The following is a 20,500-nucleotide window of genomic DNA, read 5'->3' as shown; positions in this document are numbered from 1 at the left end:
CTGGTTGTGTATCCTTAGCATAAGAGCATAAGGTTAACTTATTGGAATCTCTCCGTGATATATTCCAACTGAAGTACTATTGGTGAAAAAAAAAAAAAAAACAGTGAAAATTACATTTTCTCTTGGAAAGACAAGTAATTAAAAACAAAGGTGAAGTACTCTTTAGCTTCCTTAATCAGCAATCCATCGTCTGTAAATTTTAAAAACATGAAGGCGGCAGCTGAGTTAATCGTACTAAAGAAACGAAAAGCTTGATTACTGCTTCACATTACTAAATATTAATTTGTGTACAAAATCTGACTCAAAAACGATTATGTTTGTCCATCACTTGCAAAGATGACCATAATTATGTTGTTTTGTGGGTTCGGAGATATCTCACCTGTCCGATTTGAGGTCTGAAGTATTTCTTGCATGAAGGTCATTTGATGTATAATTCTGCATCAAAAATGTTGCACGCTCTCTCTTTTCGAATAGTGTTTCCTCTCGCAATCCCCAATACACGCAGATCCAACAATCATGGCCCTTTTCTGGCTTACAATACACCAGGTGTGAGTATATTGGTTGTGTATCCTTGTTTTAACATAATGTCATTGAAATCTGTCCTTGATATATTCCCAACAGTAGTTGTACTCTGCGATGGCTGGCAGAGCAAAAAAAAAAAAAAAAAAAGAATGAAAATTACATTTTTACATAGAAACGTAATTAAAAACAAAAAAAAAACATTTGAAGTGCTCTTTAGCTTTAGTTAAAAATCACCTAGAGATATATACCAGTGGTATTCACCGTAGGTGAGTTGAATTTTCGTTTTTTTCTTGTCTTACTCTGTAACGCGATCGTGGGCTTTACGGAGTCCATGGCCGGGAGATGTAAATTGGTCTCTCTGCACCCCTTTAAACTTAAATAAAGGGATTAATCCCATCTCTAGGCTTGATGGTCTGGTTTTAGTCTGTTATTAATCATCTTCAGAGAATTAATTATATGAACTGGTAACATCAGTTAAAATTGGAGCTTGTCTAAAAGGAGTGAACAAATCATATTTTTATATGTAAAATATATAAAATCTACTTATTCATTCCAAAGGAAATGAGCTGGCTTTATACAATCGATCATGAACAAAGTTGGTATCCCAACTGCCTTCTCTCTTGTAGTAACAAAAGTGAGAGAGAAAAAGAAAGAGTGAGATAGAGAACCATTCATATCAAAAAACAAAAGAACAGAGAAAAATGTAATTCAAAAATTTCAAGTGACAAGCTCATTAAGTTCAGCCTTCCTGACCTTTCGACACTATCTCGGAGCCCTCAGTTTTATAAACATCTGCCAAAACTCCACCAGAACCAAATTTGATTGATGTCACACTTTTTATCATCAAGTTATTACCTTTATTTGAGTGAGGTGTTGCAGTCTTCACTATATTTTACTAATAACTTTTTGATTTTACTTCTCTCTTCACGAAAACCATAAAAGTTAGGCACAAGGCCTTTAAATGTGTTTTTTAAGGGTGCTTATCATTGTGCCACATTTCCTGGAAATTATAAATTTTGGGGCTCATAAAATTTCTCAGAGACTCATTAAAATCAAATTTATGGATCTCAGTAAATAAATGCTATTTAGATACTAATAGGGATTAGCCACCATAATACCACATTTACTTGGAAATTGCTGGGTCGACCTCACTAAAATTTTGTATGGACCTTTGTTATGATAAGATGCAGCGAAGTAAGTATTATGGTATCCATTCAATGCACTGCTAACTAAGGATTAATAGGGATTAGTATTTAATAGAAAAATGAGTACAAATTTGACCATATCTCATCATCAGTTTGGCATAAAGCATTTGTTCTTAGTCAATGGGCTATAACTTTTTGCCTCAGACTAAAAAGTTTAATTAAATATTATTAGTATTTACCGTTTACTATTTATTGGTTTTATTCTGTTTCAGATGAAGATGACATTGATAAAAAACGTCGAAAGATTTTGCCTCAAATCTCAGATGCTGATAACCTTTTCCCACATTCAGAATGGAATCCTTCCTCATTGTATGATTCACCATTCCAGTTTTCCAACGGGGGTGAGTAGCACAGTATGATTTCATTTATTTTAAAAACTTTTTTAAAAAAATATTATTAAGAAGCACAGTTAGACAACAGAAACCTGTTTGGGCACCACACATAAATTCAGCATTCTCATCAAGTGAAATTGAATGCGCTTAGCACAACACCATATCTGCCATCATTTAAATAATTTCTGTTTCCCTTCTATTCGATTGTCTAGCCTTTTCAAATGTGAATAATACTTTTCTTTTTTTAAATTATGCAGTATACTAAACAAAGTAGATGGTGTATCCTATGAGTCAAAATAGGAAGAATACAATATCATACATGGTAAGGAGTATAAGTTAGTCACTCCAAAGTGCTCGATATCCTGGATAGAGCAGATATGTTTAAAGACTGTGTTGCCCAGGAAAAGCAATGTCACCGTGTTGTGTTATACCGCTTCATACGAGAAGATCTACTCAGCTTTGTTCAGGCTAAAAAATGATAGTCATTAAAAATTCATCAATAACATAAGAAGGTATGTTAAAACGCAACTTCATTTCTTCTCTTTGTTTTATAAAGTCCTGGGCAGCGCTGAGTAGCCCTGGTAGTCTAATATATAAAGAGCAAATACCTGTGTGTATCTCCAGTTAAGACTTTAAAAATTCAAAACTAATCTTTATAAAGTCGGTATTGTCTTCAAGAACGCGGGCCCTTTAAATTTAGAAAAAAAATCCTGGTGCTTATGCAGTTTAGCAAAGATATTAAAAAACAGAAATAAAGAAAAAATCTCTATTACATATGTGCCCATTATGGAATGAAAGTCTCATAAAAGAAAAATCACTTAATTTGATAAAGTAGTTTTTTTATTTATTTATTTAGAGGAAAATCAAATTTTAGTCAGATTCTTTGCATTGCAGACATTTTGGTAAATTTAGCTATGGAGAGAGGTGAGGGCGTTAGGGGAGATAACTCTATTTGCCAAAACGCACAATTTTGAATAATTTTAGGTATTCTTTTTTCTTTCCGTTTTCAATTTAAAAAATTTTATTGGGGAGGGGGGGGCGCCATTGGAGAGTCCTGTCCGTGCTAGAGAAGTCTATTTTTTTACTTTTAGATGGGGCAGGGGCATTTTTATTTCTCACTTTTTTGGTGGGGAGGGCGTTCAACAAATCTGGCTTTTTGTTGCTTTCATTTATAATTTAATTTCTTTTGCATGAAAGAGGGGAATGGTGGGAGAAATTAAATTATAAATGAAAGCAAAAAGGCAGATTTGATCCCCCACTATCCCCCATATTTGCGATCCCCACTTCCACAAATAAAATTTTGGAAAATCATTAAAAAAAAAAAAAGAATACCTAAAATTATTCAAAACAGTGTGTTTTGGCAAATGGAGTTATCTCCTCTGGTGCCTCTCTTCTTCATAGCTAAATTTGCCAAGACGTCTGCAACGCAAGGGATCTGACTAAAATTTGGTTTTCCTCTGTAAAAAAAAAACTTACTTGATCAAATTAAGTGATTTTTCTATTATGAGAACTTCATTCTACAACAGCCACGTACATCAAAAAGATTTTTCTTTATCTTCATTTTCTAATATTTTTACTAAACTGCATGAGCACCAAAATAAATTCCTTGATATAGAAATGGAGCAGATTGGGGGGGGGGGTATTTTTTCCCCGTTTATAGAGTCATCGTTTGCACATGTGTAAGGCTTCAACTTCCTTTCTAAGCTGCAAAGCACTGAAAATCGCGTTTCCTTTTTTTTGGTTTTTCTTTTTCTATGGTTTTAAATTCACCTACGAAATTTCAGGCAAACGAATTCATGAATTTGCAATAATTAACAATTAAAAAATAACAACCAAATATGATAACTTAAAGCGACTATGAAACATATTCCTATTTTTTTCTCAATAAACCACAAAAAAAAAAATCATGTTTTGAGGATCCAATTGAAGTTCTTACATTTATTTTTGCTCTCTAACATATTCCTATTCACCGATCTTTACATTAAAGAAAGATTGTCACTTCTATGTGAAAGCAAAAAAATTAAAAACAAATAAAAACTGAAACATATACTTGTAAAAAATCCACACTTTGTTCAATTATGTGAAAACAAATAATAGACCTGTTATTACATCTGCTTCAATTTTTTGTCCCAGCAAATTACAGGATATCAGTCCTTTATGTAATATTTAAGAACAGCATGATCCGTAAACTGGTCAACAAACTTTTCATTAAAAAAATATGTACTAGACAGTTTAAATGCTTCTAAATTCCTTTAATTTCAATTACTTTTATGTGAAAACAAAAATAAGGTGCAATGATTTTCTTTTTGTTTGTCTTTTGTAAAAAAACAAAACAAAAACAATACTTAATCGTTCAATTAATGTTATGTAAAAACAAAAAACAAACATTAAAGAAATATTACCTGCCTTTAAAGCATTGCATGTATTTTGAAATTTAAGAATTAAGTATAAAAATATGTTTGAAAGGCTATAAAATGACGTATATTTTATTTTTATAAACAATTCATTGGTTTAATTCAGGTATTTCGATGAATACATACTTGTCAATGAAAGCTTGTTTTTTTTTTTTTTCTCTCTCTTTTTTTCTGGTCCACATGGTGTAATCCACAAGCGAGAGTGTTAGTTCATAGGTTTTACCCTTATAAGATTTCTTGAGGTCCGTAATTTAGCCCACTTTTTCTAAAGAAAAATGTCCACAGAAAAGCATAAATCTTTACACTTCAAATTCTCATAACTTTTGAACTACTGATGGTATTTGCATAATTCAAACGGTTTTAAGCATCTTTTACATAGCTCTTTTCATGGAAGTTGATAAAATAACAATTATCTAAAAAGAAAAAATCAACTTGTAATGCTAAATCTATCTATATATCTATAAAAGGTAAAGTGTCTGTGTGTGTGTTTGTATACATTTCCCTACGCAATAACTCTGTCTATTTTCAGTCTACAGACTCGAAATTTGATATACAGGGTAGTGAGATTTGGGAAAATCTTTGTAATCCGTTTTCGACCATAAATTTGGCTGTTAAGGGCTCAAAGTTCAATGATTTGACCTTTGAGAACTCTACCAAACTCCTCTTTTGGGTCTACACACTTGAAATTTTAGATATCGGTTCCTTGGACATGGATCTAACTTAATAACTTGATTTGAGCCCAAAACAATAAATTTTAAGAGGTCATAATAGGGGTCAAAGTTTTTAAAAAATTGACCGCTTTTTAATTTTTTTTTTTGCTCAGCATACACCTCCAGACACCCGGGCAATGGTATATCTATAAAAGTGAACATGTCTGTGTGTGTGTCTGTCTGTCTGTGTGTCTGTACATTTCCCTATGCAATAACTCTGTCAATTTTTAGTCTACAGACTCGAAAATTGATATACAGAGAACTGAGATTTGGGAAAATACATGTGATCGGTTTTCGACCAGAAATTTGGCTGTTAAGGGGTCAAAGTTCAATTGAGAACTCTACCAAACTCCTATTCCAATTTTGTGTCTAAACACTTGAAATTTTAGATATAGGTTCCTTGGACATGGATCTAACTTGATTTGAGCCCAAAACAAATTTTAAGGGGTCATAATAGTGGTCAAAGTTAAAAAAAATTGACCGTTTTTTTTTGCTCAGCATACACCTCCAAACACCCAGGCAACGCCGGGCCGAAATGCTAGTATATCTATAAAAGTGAAAGTGTCTTGGACATGGATCTAACTTAATAACTTGATTTGAGCCCAAAACAATAAATTTTAAGGGGTCATAATAGGGGTCAAAGTTTTAAAAAATTGACCGCTTTTTTTTTTTTTTTTTTTTTCTGCTCAGCATACACCTCCAAACACCCGGGCAACACCGGGCACCCATGCTAGTATGTCTATAAAAGTGAACGTGTCTGTGTGTCTGTGTACATTTCCTTACACAATAACTCTGTCAATTTTCAGTCTACAAACTCGAAATTTGATATACAGGGTATTGAGATTTGGGAAAATCTTTGAATTCGGTTTTCAGCCAGAAATTTGGCTGTTAAGGGGTCAAAGTTCAACGATTTGACCTTTGAGAACTCTACCAAACTCCTATTCCAATTTTGTGTCTAAACACTTGAAATTTTAGATATCGGTTCCTTGGACATGGATCTAACTTAATAACTTGATTTGAGCCCAAAACAATAAAGTTTAAGAGGTCATAATAGTGGTTCAAGTTAAAAAAAATTGACCGCTGCGGTCTCTACCAAATTACTCTGACAATTTCTGGTCTAAACATTTTAAATTTTACATAAAGTGTATTCAGAGATAGGGCAAGCTTTTCAATCAGTTTGGGTTGAAAATTTGAACTACCAATATATAAATGTATGTATGTTTGCATGTCTGCCTAAAACTTTCGACAGAGGCGACGGATTTTCACAAGATCAGTATCGTTCTGAAGCACGGCCTTTCAGACGACAAATATCGAAAAATTGGCTAAAAACATTAATTTCTTCACCTTCAACTGGGCACTTTTCTACAGGGAGGGGTCGCTTTTTCCGTCGATATTTTCGAAAGTCATCCCTTCTATTCGATTGTCTAGCCTTAATTTAAACCTGTCATTTCCGGTTTGGTGGTGGTTGTAACAGCAAAGACGTCATGTTTTGTCCCATTTTTTTCCCCCTTCGTGGTACGGGTTCGAGCTTACCTTCCTACAACCACTTTTTCTTTTTTTTTTTTGCTAAACATATACCTCCAAACACCCGGGCAATGCCGGGCTCCCAGGCTAGTTGTTTATAAAAATAAAATATGTGTTGTTTTCAAGCCTTCCAAATGTATTTATATACATAATTCTTAAAGTTCAAATAACAAGCATGTTACATCAACTTTAAGTGTTCTTGAAAACCCAGCTCCAACGAATTATGGCATATCAACTCGTCATGTAATATTTGATAACATAAACAAATGTTTACATCTATAATCTTGGCCTTAAGCAACCTTTAATCAAAGTTTTATCATATGTGAGGAAAAATAAAGGAATCGTCGTCAAATAATTAAAAAAATAAAACTTTTTTATTTCAAGGAGGGTGTTTACACTAAAATGTTAACTCAATTCTAAACTTTTGTAAAATTTTTACAAAATACTTACAAAACGAATTAAGCAATTAACCTCAATAAATACTAGTGCTTCTACAGAATTTGAACCAAAACAAAATTACTTGCCTCTTAACAAGAGCAGAGTTAGAAAACTTGACTGTTTGGAGATGAGTGTGATTTTGCAAAATTTAACATGCTTTCTTCAAGATCAACACCCCTCTGTTTACAAAGGCTTTCTACGGTCTTGTCAGCTTAATGAAAAGAAAAATAGTGTTTACTAGCAGAGGTGGGGGCTTTGCTCAGTTGTAAAATATGCTTAAATATCTCCCTCTCAGTACAAACCAATCAGTCTCCTGTTCGTCATGAGTAAGCAACTATGGGAAAAAAATGATCACACATGGCAGCATGGTCCTGGGCAATTTTGCACATGTGACCCGACATGATCCATAACAACTCCGTCAATTTGAACCCAAACACCTTTGACGATTCGACACAACATGATCCCAAACCACTTTATTGATTTGAACCCGAAGAACTCTGACAATTTTACACTCCACAATTCCAGACAACTCTGTCGATTCAAACTCGAACACCTCCAACAATTCGACACAACACGATTCCAGACAACTCCGTCAATTTGAACCCAAACATTCCTGACGATTTGACACAACGTGATCCCAAACAACTTTGTCGATTCGAACCCGAATACCTCCGACAATTTGACACAATACAACACGATTCCAGACAACTCTGTCAATTTGAACCCGAACACCTCTGATGCGCTTACTCTCCGAACGACTCTAGTATCAGCTTATTATAGCCCTTGGATGAACTCATTTTCACTGTAGGTAGGCCTGACTAAGATATTGGCATACAATTCTTGAGTGCTTCCGTGCATGCTCGTCACATAAACTAAAAAGTTTTTTCCAAATCATAACTGAAATCTTAATATAACTACGAACTGTTATGAATGAGGAACTCTAGTGATGAGATTTTTCTTCTTTTTTTTTTTTCCATCAAAATCCATTTTCTGCTAACAATAAATGAAACAAAAAAAGTGATAAAGAACAATAAAGGGAGAGAAGTCAAATAAAAATGAGCAAATAAAAACTACAGTAAATTAATTTTTGTTATATTAGGCACTGCCAGTGTAATGCTGGGTGACCTAAGAAATGATCTATATGTTTATAGGATAATGTGTGTGTTATTTATTCTGTGTGTCCTGCTTACATCCGAGTGACTATTGTTTAATTATTATGAACTTCCATTTCTTATAATAAATAATTTTACCAAGAATTCTTTATAAGTGTTGGTTTCAGTTATAGCTGATGGCACCCCAGTAATCTATTTTTTTTATAAATAATTTTATCAAGAATTCTTCATAAGTTTTGGTTTTGGTTTCGATTATAGCTGAAGGAACTCAAGTTATATATATGTATGCATATATTTTTTTCATAAGTTTTGGCTTCGTGCACCTGTCAATTTGGTTCAGGGCTTCGGTTTGATCCTACAAACTTTTACCCCTCGCTTATTCTTAGGTTTTCATTACCCCCCCCCCCCACACACACACCCACCCACACCTCTGATTGTACAAACACACACCCAAAAACATCCGGATACTCACCGATTTTTAAAATTGTAATATCGAAACAGGCTTATTTAAGCCATTTTTCACATGGTTTTTTTTTTTTTTGGCTTTTAGTTTTAACGTTCGTTTTTCTGTTTTCTTTTTTGTTTTTTCGATTTTTACATTTATAACCCTAACCCCTCTTCTGTCAGAGGACTGGGCCGCATCTGTCGCTATCTTGGTTCATGGGAGCATACTTGTGATGTACTTCTGGCCGTGTTCGTCGCTCCCAGCTCACAGGACCATAGATGCAACCCAGCAGGGCTACATTCTTACTTGTCTAGTGGTGGACCCCTTAAGGGTGATCACTCTCACTGGTCACTGGAAAATATCTTCTGCTACTCAGGGCACGCGAAATGTGCATGACCCTAAGTCCGTGTGGCAACATTGTCGATTTCGGCCGTCACTTTGGCTTCATGCTGGATCCAGTCTATCTCTCTCATTATCTGGCGTCAGGGCATACCTGAAATAAACTACATCTTCATTCAGGCCAACAATCGAGAAAGAAGGAAAAACTCTGGGATAGTTTTATATAACGAAACAAAATAATTATTCATAAATCGTTTTACACTTGTTTAGTCGAATTCTTTGATTCAAGCTTCATGATGCAGGTTGAATAACTTAAGTTCCACTAATCAATTTCCCAGCTAAGAACAAGAGCTTTTCAACTTAGCTCTTATGAGGTTTCGCCCCCTCCCCAGGCGGGGTAAGAGCGATGTGCACGTCTCGAATGCCAGTCAGTCAAAAAGGACTAAGGACCCTAACTCCAAAAAGTCAATCGTTTTTATCAAATCAGTAATTCCTCCTTCCACCTTTCTGGAGTTCTTCTTTCTTTTTTCCATTATCTTATTCTTTTCCTTCTCTCGTGAATTCATTATTTTATTCTTTTCATTTTCTCTTTCTTTTCTCTCTTCTTCATCTTTCAGGACCATATCTCTCCCTAGGTTCAATTTATTTATCTATCTGTCCAACTAGCTTATCACTGGCCTGGTGGACTGGTAGTTAAATACAACAGGTGGACCCAATGACAACATCTCCCAGACACCAAAGCAGACCCTTTGAACCCAAGTCATTGTACCTTTCAACAAAACATTGTTTCTTTAATAATTTGAATTGTTGTTTTAACCTAAACTAGAAAACTACCCTGTATTGCTTTTTCTGCCAACTCGAGAATCTCATTATCATATTTATTTATTTATTTATTTATTTCCCATCGAAATATCCCCCCCCCTGGACATCCCTGCCTCTTCCTATCGCTACATAAGTACAAAATGGAATTTAAAACGGCTTAAGAACAATTATTATCTATTATCATATTTATTTATATTTTTTTTCTCATTGAAATATTTACTATTTCTTCTCTCATAAACATCTGTTTTTCCTTGACCAAGTGTCAGTATGCCCCCCCCCATACCTCATCCTCTCCCATCCTCTCCCATCCTCTCTTCCTCTATTTGAAAAGCAAGATCATCTGGTGTCGCCAGGGATTTTGTCATACATTTAACATCGTTCGTTTGACTTACGTTAGTTTTTTTTTATGTTTTTTTTACTTTCCTTTAATTTACCTGACTTTTACAAGCTATTTTCGAGATATTTTTTGATCGCCGTGTAGCGGGGAAAACAGAAACTAGCTTCCAGCGCAAAACTAGGTCAAACATCATGCAACTTGACGTTGTCGCACCTGCTAATTTCAGTTTATAAACGTCAACTTAACACACTTATCAATTCATCTGTTCCCGTGGTCGAGATGTTTAAGTCGCAGGTTTTTTTATCGATTTCCTTTCCACCTCCGCGTCAAAGGTTCGGGGTTTAAGCCTACCTTTCTACTACAACTATTTTTTTTTTTTTTTACACCTCCAAACAACCGGCCAACGTTTTGTTTTTTTTAACAGGGTTGTTTTAATCTACCCCCCCCCACCAACGCACACCTCCAAACACCCGGGCAACGCCGCGTACCCCCGCTAGTCTATATATATATATAAAATCAAAAATGTGTGTATGTGTGTTTGTGTGTCTGCTAAAAACTTTTGACAAATAGAACAAAAATTCACAAACTCGGTATCATATTGAAGCTCCATCCTTCGCTCAAAAAATATCGAAAAATTGGCTAAAAACGTTCATTTTTTTCACCCCAAAATCGACAATTTTTGGCAGGGAGGTTCAACAAAAACGGTCCTCTCGTGACGACAACCGGTTCTACGCATGATTTCAGATGACGTCATGTCGTGATTTACTTTAAATAATTGAAAAACTGACTAAATTTCATGTACGTTGTGTTAGCTCAGTTGGTTAGCGCATTTGTTTATTATCTAAACGTTATCTTTTATTTTATTTTTTTTTTTTTACTAAATTCAAATATTGAACTAGTGTTTTTTTAAGCCATTTTTCACGTAACATTCGTTTTTCTGTTTACTTTGCTTATCCACCCCCGACCACACACCCAAAAACACCCGGGTACCCACCGATTTTTAAAATTTTAATATCGAAACAGGCTTATTTATGCCATTTCTTTTTGTTTTTTCGATTTTTACATTTAACATCGTTCGTTTGCCTTACGTTAGTTTTTTTCTTGTTTTGATTATCCCCCCCCACGCTTAAGTTTTAATGATTGTTTTTTTTTTACTTCGCTTATAACAAACAAACTCATTGAACTCATTTGCTGAATAGCTATTGCTTACATTGTCGTCACTTCCATGCATGCACCTGTCAATTTGGTTCTTACTTAAATAAATTCAAACATCTTTCAGTAACTCATTCTGGCTGGCCGATTTTATTTTCAAACTTCGCCTCAGGGCTTCGGGTTCGATCCTACCAACTTTTAACACCCCCCCCCCCCCCCGGTTTCTTTTTTATTTAACACCACACACCTCCAAACACCCAGGCAACACCGGTTACCCTCGCTAGTCTATATATATAAAAGGCAAAATGTGTGTGACCATTTCGTGTATGTCTCGCAAAGGCTTTTCTCGCACACGGTCCCGGGGGGGGTAACGATCGCTTAGAAGTGTTTATATACCCGCTAGAAAATAATATCTAGGAGTAGCGTATAGATTTATTTACGTCGACTTTTACAAAATTATTGCTATAAAAAGCGAAACTAGTTGAAAGGCCACAACCATTCTCGGCACCGCGCCGGGAAACGTCCAGGAGCAATTAGCTTTGATCAATGTTGTATATCAGACAATTGCTATTCAATCTGGACAATGGGGAGCAGGTTTCCCCCTCTTGGGAAAAAAAACAGTCAAATTTTGGATTAAAAAAAACAACCCCTCCCCTGCATCAAAAGTAAACTGCGGGACTTCTATTTAACCCCATTTAATTAGGTCAAAGAGTTAACTTAATAAAAGTTAACTCAAATTCAAACGTGTTTACGTTGTATGTTGCGGTGGCCCAATAGTTAACGTCGCATGTTTTTTTTTCACACTTTAATTTCCAACTTAGCCTCAAGGCTCCGGGTTCAATCCTCATACTTACCTACCAAAATTTTTATTTTTATTTTTAAGCCCCCCCCCCCCCCCCGGAGTTTTCATTTACCCAAAATATCCGGGCAATGCCGGGTACCCCCCTAGTCTATAAATATAAAAGCGAAAATGTATGTATGTATGTATGTAAGTGTGTTCGCTTTTTCTGTGTGTCTACAAAAGGCTTCTTTCAGAGAAGCGGTCGCTCGCTTAACAACTTTTTAAAACTTTTTATATCACATACAAATCGTAATATCTCACACTTGACAGGCGATCTTCGCTGTTTTATTTAATTTGGTCGATTTTGGGAAGATAAATATTCAGTATTTGTCGCTTGCTGCATGTGGGTTAGTTTTTTTCCTATAACATCTTGGGAGCGAGGAAAAAAAGCGCTCAGCAGTAAATGAAATCCCGCAGTCAAACTGACCTCATTAACTCATTAAAACGAGCACCTGCTAAATTCAACTAATTAAATAAATTCAAACGTGTTTCCGTAAGCATGTCACGGTGGGGCAATGGTTAACGTCGCACGTTTTTTTTTTCACACCTTTGCCTCAACGGTTCAGGTTCGATCCTCATACTTACTTTTTCTTTTTTAACCCCCCCCCCCAAACACCCGGGCAATGCCGGGTACTCCTCGCTAGTCTATATATATAAAAGGCAAAATGTGTGTGACCATTTCGTGTATGTCTTCAAAAGGCTTTTCTCGCACACGGTCCCGGGGTCATTACTATCGCTTACAACTGTGTATATAGGTCCTATATAATAATATCTAAGAATTAGAAAACCGCGTAGCGTATAGATTTATTTACGTCGATTTTTACAAAATTATTTCTATTTTGGCTTCTCGCGTGTTGATTGGGCTTTTTAGTATGAATAAAGTGAAACTAAACTTAAACGACGTCTTCGGCATTGCGCCTGGAAAAACGTCCAGAAGCAATCAGCTTGGATCAGACAGTGCTATTCAACTGGACAATTGGGAGCTGCTTTCCCCCTCCTCAACATCTGTTGGGTGAAGAAACAGTTAAATTTGGGTAAACAAACCCAAAACGCTGCGTAACTTCTATTTGACCTTCTTAATTAGGTCAAATGGAAGCAGCAAAGTTAACTTTTATTGCGCACGCCTGTTTTGCGCACGGCTGTTTTTATAGTTAAATAACCTGCTTAACATTGTCTGTCGCCGTGGCTCAATGGTTAACGTAGCACGTTTTTTTTTCACACATTAATTTCCAACTCAAGGGTACGGGTTCGATTCTCATACTTACCTACCAAAACATTTTTTTTATTATTTAACCCCGCCCCCCCCGGAGTTTTGATTTACTTCAAGACACCTGGGCATCGCCAGGTACCCCTCGCTAGTCTATATATATAAAAGGCAAAATGTGTGTGACCATTTCGTGTATGTCTTCAAAAGGCTTTTCTCGCACACGCTCCCAGGGTCATTACTATCGCTTAAAACTGTGTATATAGGTCCTATATAATAATATCTAGGAATTAGGAAAGCGCATAGCGTATAGATTTATTTACGTCGATTTTTACAAAATTATTGCTATTTTGACTTTTCGCGTGTTGATTGGGCTTTTTAGTATAAATAAAGTGAAACTAAACTCAAACGGACGTGACGTGTTCTCAGCATTGCGCCGGGAAAAACGTCCAGAAGCAATCAGCTTTGATCAATCTTGTATATCAGACAGTCAAATTTCAATAAACAAACTCAGACGCTGACGCTGCGTGACTTCTATTTGACCTTCTTAATTAGGTCAAATGGAAGCAGCAAAGTTAACTTTTATTACGCACGCCTCTTTTTATAGTTATAGTTACATAAATAAATTCAAACACATCTACGCTGTAGGTCGCGGTGGCCTAATGGTAACATCGCACATTTTTTTTTTTTTTTCACACATAAATTTCCAACTCAAGGGTACGGGTTCGATTCTCATACTCACCTACCAAAACATTTTTTTATTATTATTTATTTACCCACCCCCCTCCCCCGGAGTTTTGATTTACCTCAAGACACCCGGGCATCGCCGGGTACCCCCCGCTAGTATATATATAAAGTGCAAAATGTGTGTGTGTGTGCTTGTATGTCTCGCAAAAACTTCTGAAAGAAACCGGTATTGTTTTAAATCTTGATCTTTCAGACGACAAATATCGAAAAATTGGCCAAAAGCATTAATTTCTTCACCTTCAACTGGCCAGTTTTCTACAAGGAGGGATCGCATTTTCACAAGTCATCATCTCCTTCCGATTGACTAGCCTTAATTTCAATGTTCACGACTTCCGGTTTTGCCATGGAGACATCGGCTAAGACATTACGTTTTTTTTTTAACCTTCTTTTTTTTCCTTCATATTATGGGTTCAAGCCTGCCTGCCTACTACCACTTTTTTTTTTAACATCTCTCTCCACTTGGGCTGTCTACTGTTGTTTTGACTCCCCCCCCCCCATTACTACCACTGTTTTGTACCCCCCCCCCCTCTACCGAGTTCCTTACTACACCACCTACACACACCCAGGCAATGCCGGGTACCCCCGCTAGTATATAATAAAAGTCTTTATGCACATGTTGATATGTGTTGGTCTTTTATACTATGCATCGTTGCTGTTTCTCTTAAGCTAGATTTCATGTGTAGCCATATGGTCGTCAATTGTCTTGTCTTTTTAACTTAGATGAATAAACTTCTGATGCATGAACAGACACAAGGAGACATGTGCTGAGTTTCGTCAAAGATTTTTTTATTGGAATTAAAAACGTCATTATTTTTGCACCATGTATTTCACCTGTCTGTTTAAATGTATGTTTGTATGTCTACCTAAAACTTTCGACAAAGGCAAAAGATTTTTGTGAGATTGGTATCATTTTGAAGCTCAATCCTTCGGACAACAAATATTGAAAAATTTGCTAAAATATTAATTCCTTCACCTTCAACTGGACATCGTTCTACAAAGAGGGGTCGCTTTTTTCGCTGATGTTTTCGAAAGTCATCCCTTCTTTTCGATTGACTAGCCTTAATTTAAACCTTTGCCACTTCCAGTTTGGCGATGGATGCAATGGCAAAGATGTAACTTTTTTTTTTTCATGTTCTTTTCCTCCTTCACGGTATGGGTTCAAGCCTGCCTGTCTGCCTACAACAACTTTTTTGATCATCACATCTCCAAACACCCGAGCAACGCCGGCAATCCAGGCTAGTGGGTGTGCGCTTTTGTGTATGCCTGCGAAAGGCTTTTTGCGTCGGGGTTCTTGCGTCGGCTAGATTACAGGAGAAGTTTTTTTAATTGTAATATCTCAAATTCGCAAACGGGCATTGTCTCTATCTTTTTTTTTAATCGAGTTTTAAAAAATTCCCTGTGCTGTCGTTTTGAGTGTCTATTTATACGAAAAAGACAAACAAAGTGAAACTAATCAGACAGAGAAGGCCTAACGCCTGGCCTTCCGGTTGGGTGGTATCTGTTTTGTAATTGCTCCTTGGTCAATGTAGGGGAAACCCTTTATACTGAGAATTAATATTTATTTTGATAGTGCTAGAGTGCCCCCTTTTGGGGGGGGTAGCTAGTTTTCCCCCACATTAAAAACGACCTTTGTGGGAGGTTTAAAAGCAACGCCATTTCTGCAAGTCATCTTTTTGATTGACTACATTTAATTTGAATGCTTTACACTTCCGGTCGCGTCATGGTAGGAGTAAGACGTCAGGTTTTCTTTCACTTTCTTTTCTGCAATCGCGTCGTAGGTTCGAGCCTGCTTTCCTACTACCTCCCCTTTTTTTTTATACACCTCCAAAGACCGGGGCAACGCTGGGCACCCAGGCTAGTATATATATATATATATATATATATATATATATATATATATAAAGAAAAATCGCTCTAAATGCTACCCTCCCCGATTAAAAAAAAAATAAATCAATAAAAAATAAAAAAATTGTGACCCCTATGAATATTTTATAAAAAGTGCCCATATTCTGTTTGAGGCAGTGTTCAAAAAGAATAAATCGGTAATTTGGATGTGTCTTGTGTAGTTGCTTTATTTTTTAACAAGACACACAGACAACTGTTCTTTATATTATAGAAGACAAGCTGTTGTTTTTCTTTGTTTTTTCTTTGTAGGCCACTCCAAACTACTCATTTTTTTATGTGAATTACTTCAGTATGTAAATTATGATAATCTATGTTGGGCTTTTTGTTTTTTATTTATTTATCCATAGCCTCACATTTTTCCAAGAAAAAGCTGTCTAAAAACCTGCCTATGGTTGTGAGCAAAGTGAAAGTCTAATGTTTTGCTGTGCTGTGACATATGATCACAGTAGAGAAGTGTGTCATGTTGTGGTTACTTAAGATGTCAAATACCATGAAGGAAGTGAAACTAGTGACTGTGTTTGTTGAACGATAATGGAGATGGGGGGGGGGAGTCATGAACAGATTGTGAAGTTTACAAAAATAAAAGCCTCAAAAACAGGTTATTCATGAGTGGTGTGTACCTAGTGGTGTGTATATCTAATGATATACCTACTTTGTCAAAAATCAGTGCATTTTACAAGTAGATGCTTGTATAGGCCAGCCCTCATGGCTCCCCATATTGGCTTGGCAAAATCTGGTAACGAGTTACTAGGTACATGCAAAAATGAACTGCCGGTACCCAAAATGTATAAATATCTTGGGCCCCTTCCTTAAAAATTCACCAAAATTCAGGAAATTAACCAACAACTTTTAATATTTCAGGAACATTACGAAAAGTCTCTAATGTCTGCGTTAATGAAATCAATGTATAAATTAAAAAAAAAAATTAATTTCTCGAATTAACGCTATTATCGTTGAATTAAACGTTGTATATTACATAATTTTCATCAAAAAATATAATTGCAAAAAATGTTTAATGTGATTTTAATAAATTTCCAGGTAAATTTTAAATGTGATATTATAATATTTCTCTCATCGTGACATCAACGTAAGAATATTTGGCACTTCTGCATGTCAGTGACATGAGGCGAATATGTTTATTTTAGTTTCAAGAACCGCCGACAGAGGTCACTTGTCAGCTAATGAAGAGGGATCGATAACTCTTCCTTTTCTAAAAGTGCGTGTAAACTAAATTTATATTTTGATACATTTTTATACAATCTTTCTGTACAAATATATATATATATATATATATATATATATATTCAGCACTTCTGCATGTCAGTGACATGAGGCGAATGTGCATATTTTAGTTTCTTTTCTCGAATGTGTATATTTTAGTTTTTATACAATCTTTCTGTACAAAAAAAATATTCTTAAACCTCTATAAAGTTTTCATATTTTTAAAATCATATTTTCCTACATTTTTATACAACCTTACCGAAAAAAATGATTCTAAAAACAATCTATAAATGTTCTGTGTTTTTATCATATTTATTATTTTATTTTCAGTTATGAAAATTGAAAAGAAATTATATTAATACATTAAAATTATATTTTGATAGATTTTTTATACAAAATTTTTATGCCAAATGTTTTGATTTTTATATTTTTGTGTTATTTATTTTGTTATTATATATTTTTGCGTTATCGTAAAAACTTGTTTATATTTGAGGTTCACATAATGGCTGCTAGATGTCAGTTCTTTCAAAGAACAGGGGTCGATAACTCGTCTCTTATGCTAATATGTCACTGACATGCAGAAGTGCCAAATATTTTTACAATCTTAAAAATAAAAAAATATATATATTTAAAAGATTTTGAGTTACTAAGGAAAAATAATTTTAAAAATGGTATAATTTCTGCTAAAGATTAATTTGAAGAAGTATGGTGAACAGAACGGCAGAAAAGTAAAGTTTATAGCTTTCATTAATAAATAACCATTTTCTATCAAATTTGAATTCTAGTTAATCATTAACGATGAATTGATTTATCTTTTTTTTTATATAAATAATAAAATTTAAGAATACATCGAGTAATGTAATTGCTAAGCAAAAAATAATTTTAGATCATTATTGAATAAAAAATTTATACCAAGTTAAATATGAAACTTATTTAAGAGAAAAATAAATTATTACTTGTGTACCTTCAAAAATGCTCTAAATTAAATAAGCATTACTTAATCATTACAACAAAATTAAAGGCGCTTCTACACTATTGGGACGAAATTTCGGAAATCGTAATACTGAATTTCACATGAAACCATGATATCTGCGTATTCCTTATATTTGTGTAAGATGATCATATCCAAAAATTACAAAAATTGATAAGGTAGAAAATTATTAAAGAAAATAAAAAATAGAATTTGATGAAAACGATCGTAAGACACAAGTGAGTTCAAAAGGGAGGTAATTTTCCGTTTCGATTTAAACAAGCTGGCGGCAATTTTTCACATGCTAACATGATTACAGTTGTTTTATTTAGTAATTCAGTAATATTCCGGTAATTTCGACTGCATAATTTGGAAGCTATCATCGTAATTTATTAGAATTGACAAAAAAAAAAAAAAAAAAGAATCAGTAGAAATCATTGTTTTTTGTTTTGTTTTTTTTAATCTGAAAACTCCATTTATCAACTACAAAATTTCGTCCTAATAGTGTAGAAGCGCCGAATTAAATTAAGCAAAATTATTACACTTTCGGTGATCCATACATTTGTGAAAATGAGTGAGAGGTTTTTTTATACCGTAAATCGCTTTTTGTTTATAATGCAATTTTTAGTTTTAAAGAAAAGTATGTACATTTTTTTTTGGTACTCCTTGGGCATTGAGTTTCATGGCGACCAGCAGAAAAATATAATGGTCGCTCCCTTAGTCCCCCCTCCAGTCAATGTTACCTGCGCATGCGTTAGCCTTGATTGGAGGGGGACTAAGGGAGCGACCATTAAATTTTTCTGCTGGTCGCCATGGAACTCAATGCCCAAGGAGTACCCTTTTTTTCTTTTTTTTTTTAATTCGGTATTTTAATATTTTAATTTACTAATTATTGTTGAAATAGTTTTAAAAAAAACTTATCATTTTTCAGAGCTTTTTCAAGTTGATTTTTCGGACTTGAAATTCGAGCAGACTTTTTGCAACATAATATTTTTTTTCCTTTTAGAGATTAATTTTAATCTGTTAACTTTTAAACACAATTAAAATTTAAATGTAAACTAAAAAAATAATTATGATAAACCTTTTTTAAGAAGCAAAGTGGTCTGTTTTTTTTTCTTTTTCATTCATTTTTTTATAAATTTATAGGTACTTGTACAGTTTAATGAAGACATTAAAAAATGAAAATATCGAAAAAAAAAATAAAAGTTTAAATTGTACGTATCCATTATGAAATGAAGTTCTCCCAAAAAAAGAATTCACTTAATTTCATCAAGTAGTTTTTTGTTTTACAGCGAAAAAACAATTTGTTATGATACCGAGCAAAAGGTTCGATTTTTAGGAAGAAAAGCTAGTATTAAAGATGGAGAGGGAGTGTCGGCACTTTAAATTGAGTTATCTCCCCGTGGCGTTTCTAAACTTCAAACAAAAATTTTAAAAAATCCAAGATGGCTGCCTTCAACGCGTTCTCATAAAAACATGTTTTTCCGCTGTAAAAAAAAAAAAAAAAATACTTCATCAAATTAAGTTAAATTTTTTTTCGGAGATCTTCAGTTCAAAACGGATACGTAAAATATAACCTTTTTTCGATATTTTCATTTTTTAATGTCTTGATTAAACTGTACAAGTACCAATTTATAGATTAACCAGCAGGACCTGTGGAAATTCCACAGGGGACTAATTCATATGTAATATATTGATGTTGGCATTCTGTAGATAATCAGCGTAAATCAAGACGCACTAAAATTATTGTAGCTCTTTTGTTAAAACTGCAAAAGTATTTATCCAAGCTAGCAGGGATGCACGCCATAGCCAAGTTATAAAATACGCTTTAAATATATTTTAATTTTTGCAGATTTCGTATATATTATTATAGAGTTAATGTTCTATCGATTTTTATATATTATAAAGTTGTGATTTCAAAGTTAAAAAATATAATTGGGTTCATCAGTTATAATTGAAACCGAATCCCAAACTTAAATATATATTAGTTCCTTCAGCAATAATCGAAACCAAAACTTATGAAGAATTCTTGAGAAAATTATTTATAAAAAAAAAAGATTATTAGAGTGCCATTAGCTATAACCGAAACCAAAACTAATGAGGAATTCTTGGTAAAATTATTTATAAAACAATAGATGACTTAAGTGCCATAAGCTATAATCGAAACCGAAACCAAAATTATGAAAAATTCTTAGTAAAATTATTTATTACAAGAAATGGTAGTACATAACAATTAAACAGCCCAGATGTAAGCATGACA

At 34.3% G+C, this 20,500-nt stretch overlaps 1 protein-coding gene across 4 annotated transcripts in view; it reads left to right on the top strand.

Annotated features, from left to right (window-relative positions):
* LOC145293216 (nuclear factor NF-kappa-B p105 subunit-like) overlaps positions 1–20,500 on the top strand; it is a 204,977-nt gene that overhangs the window by 109,392 nt on the left and 75,085 nt on the right. For all 4 annotated transcript variants that reach the window (XM_080139755.1, XM_080139757.1, XM_080139756.1 and 1 more), the window contains exon 10: positions 1,940–2,068. In XM_080139755.1, the coding sequence (XP_079995881.1) occupies positions 1,940–2,068 (129 nt within the window). The remainder of the gene's footprint in view (positions 1–1,939; positions 2,069–20,500) is intronic.

This window comes from Euprymna scolopes, chromosome 14 (assembly GCF_053919585.1).
Source record: "Euprymna scolopes isolate OS-2025 chromosome 14, ASM5391958v1, whole genome shotgun sequence".
Taxonomy (NCBI): domain Eukaryota; kingdom Metazoa; phylum Mollusca; class Cephalopoda; order Sepiida; family Sepiolidae; genus Euprymna; species Euprymna scolopes.
The sequence above is the reverse complement of the archived record's forward strand: the minus strand, read 5'-3'. Positions and strand labels throughout refer to the sequence as shown.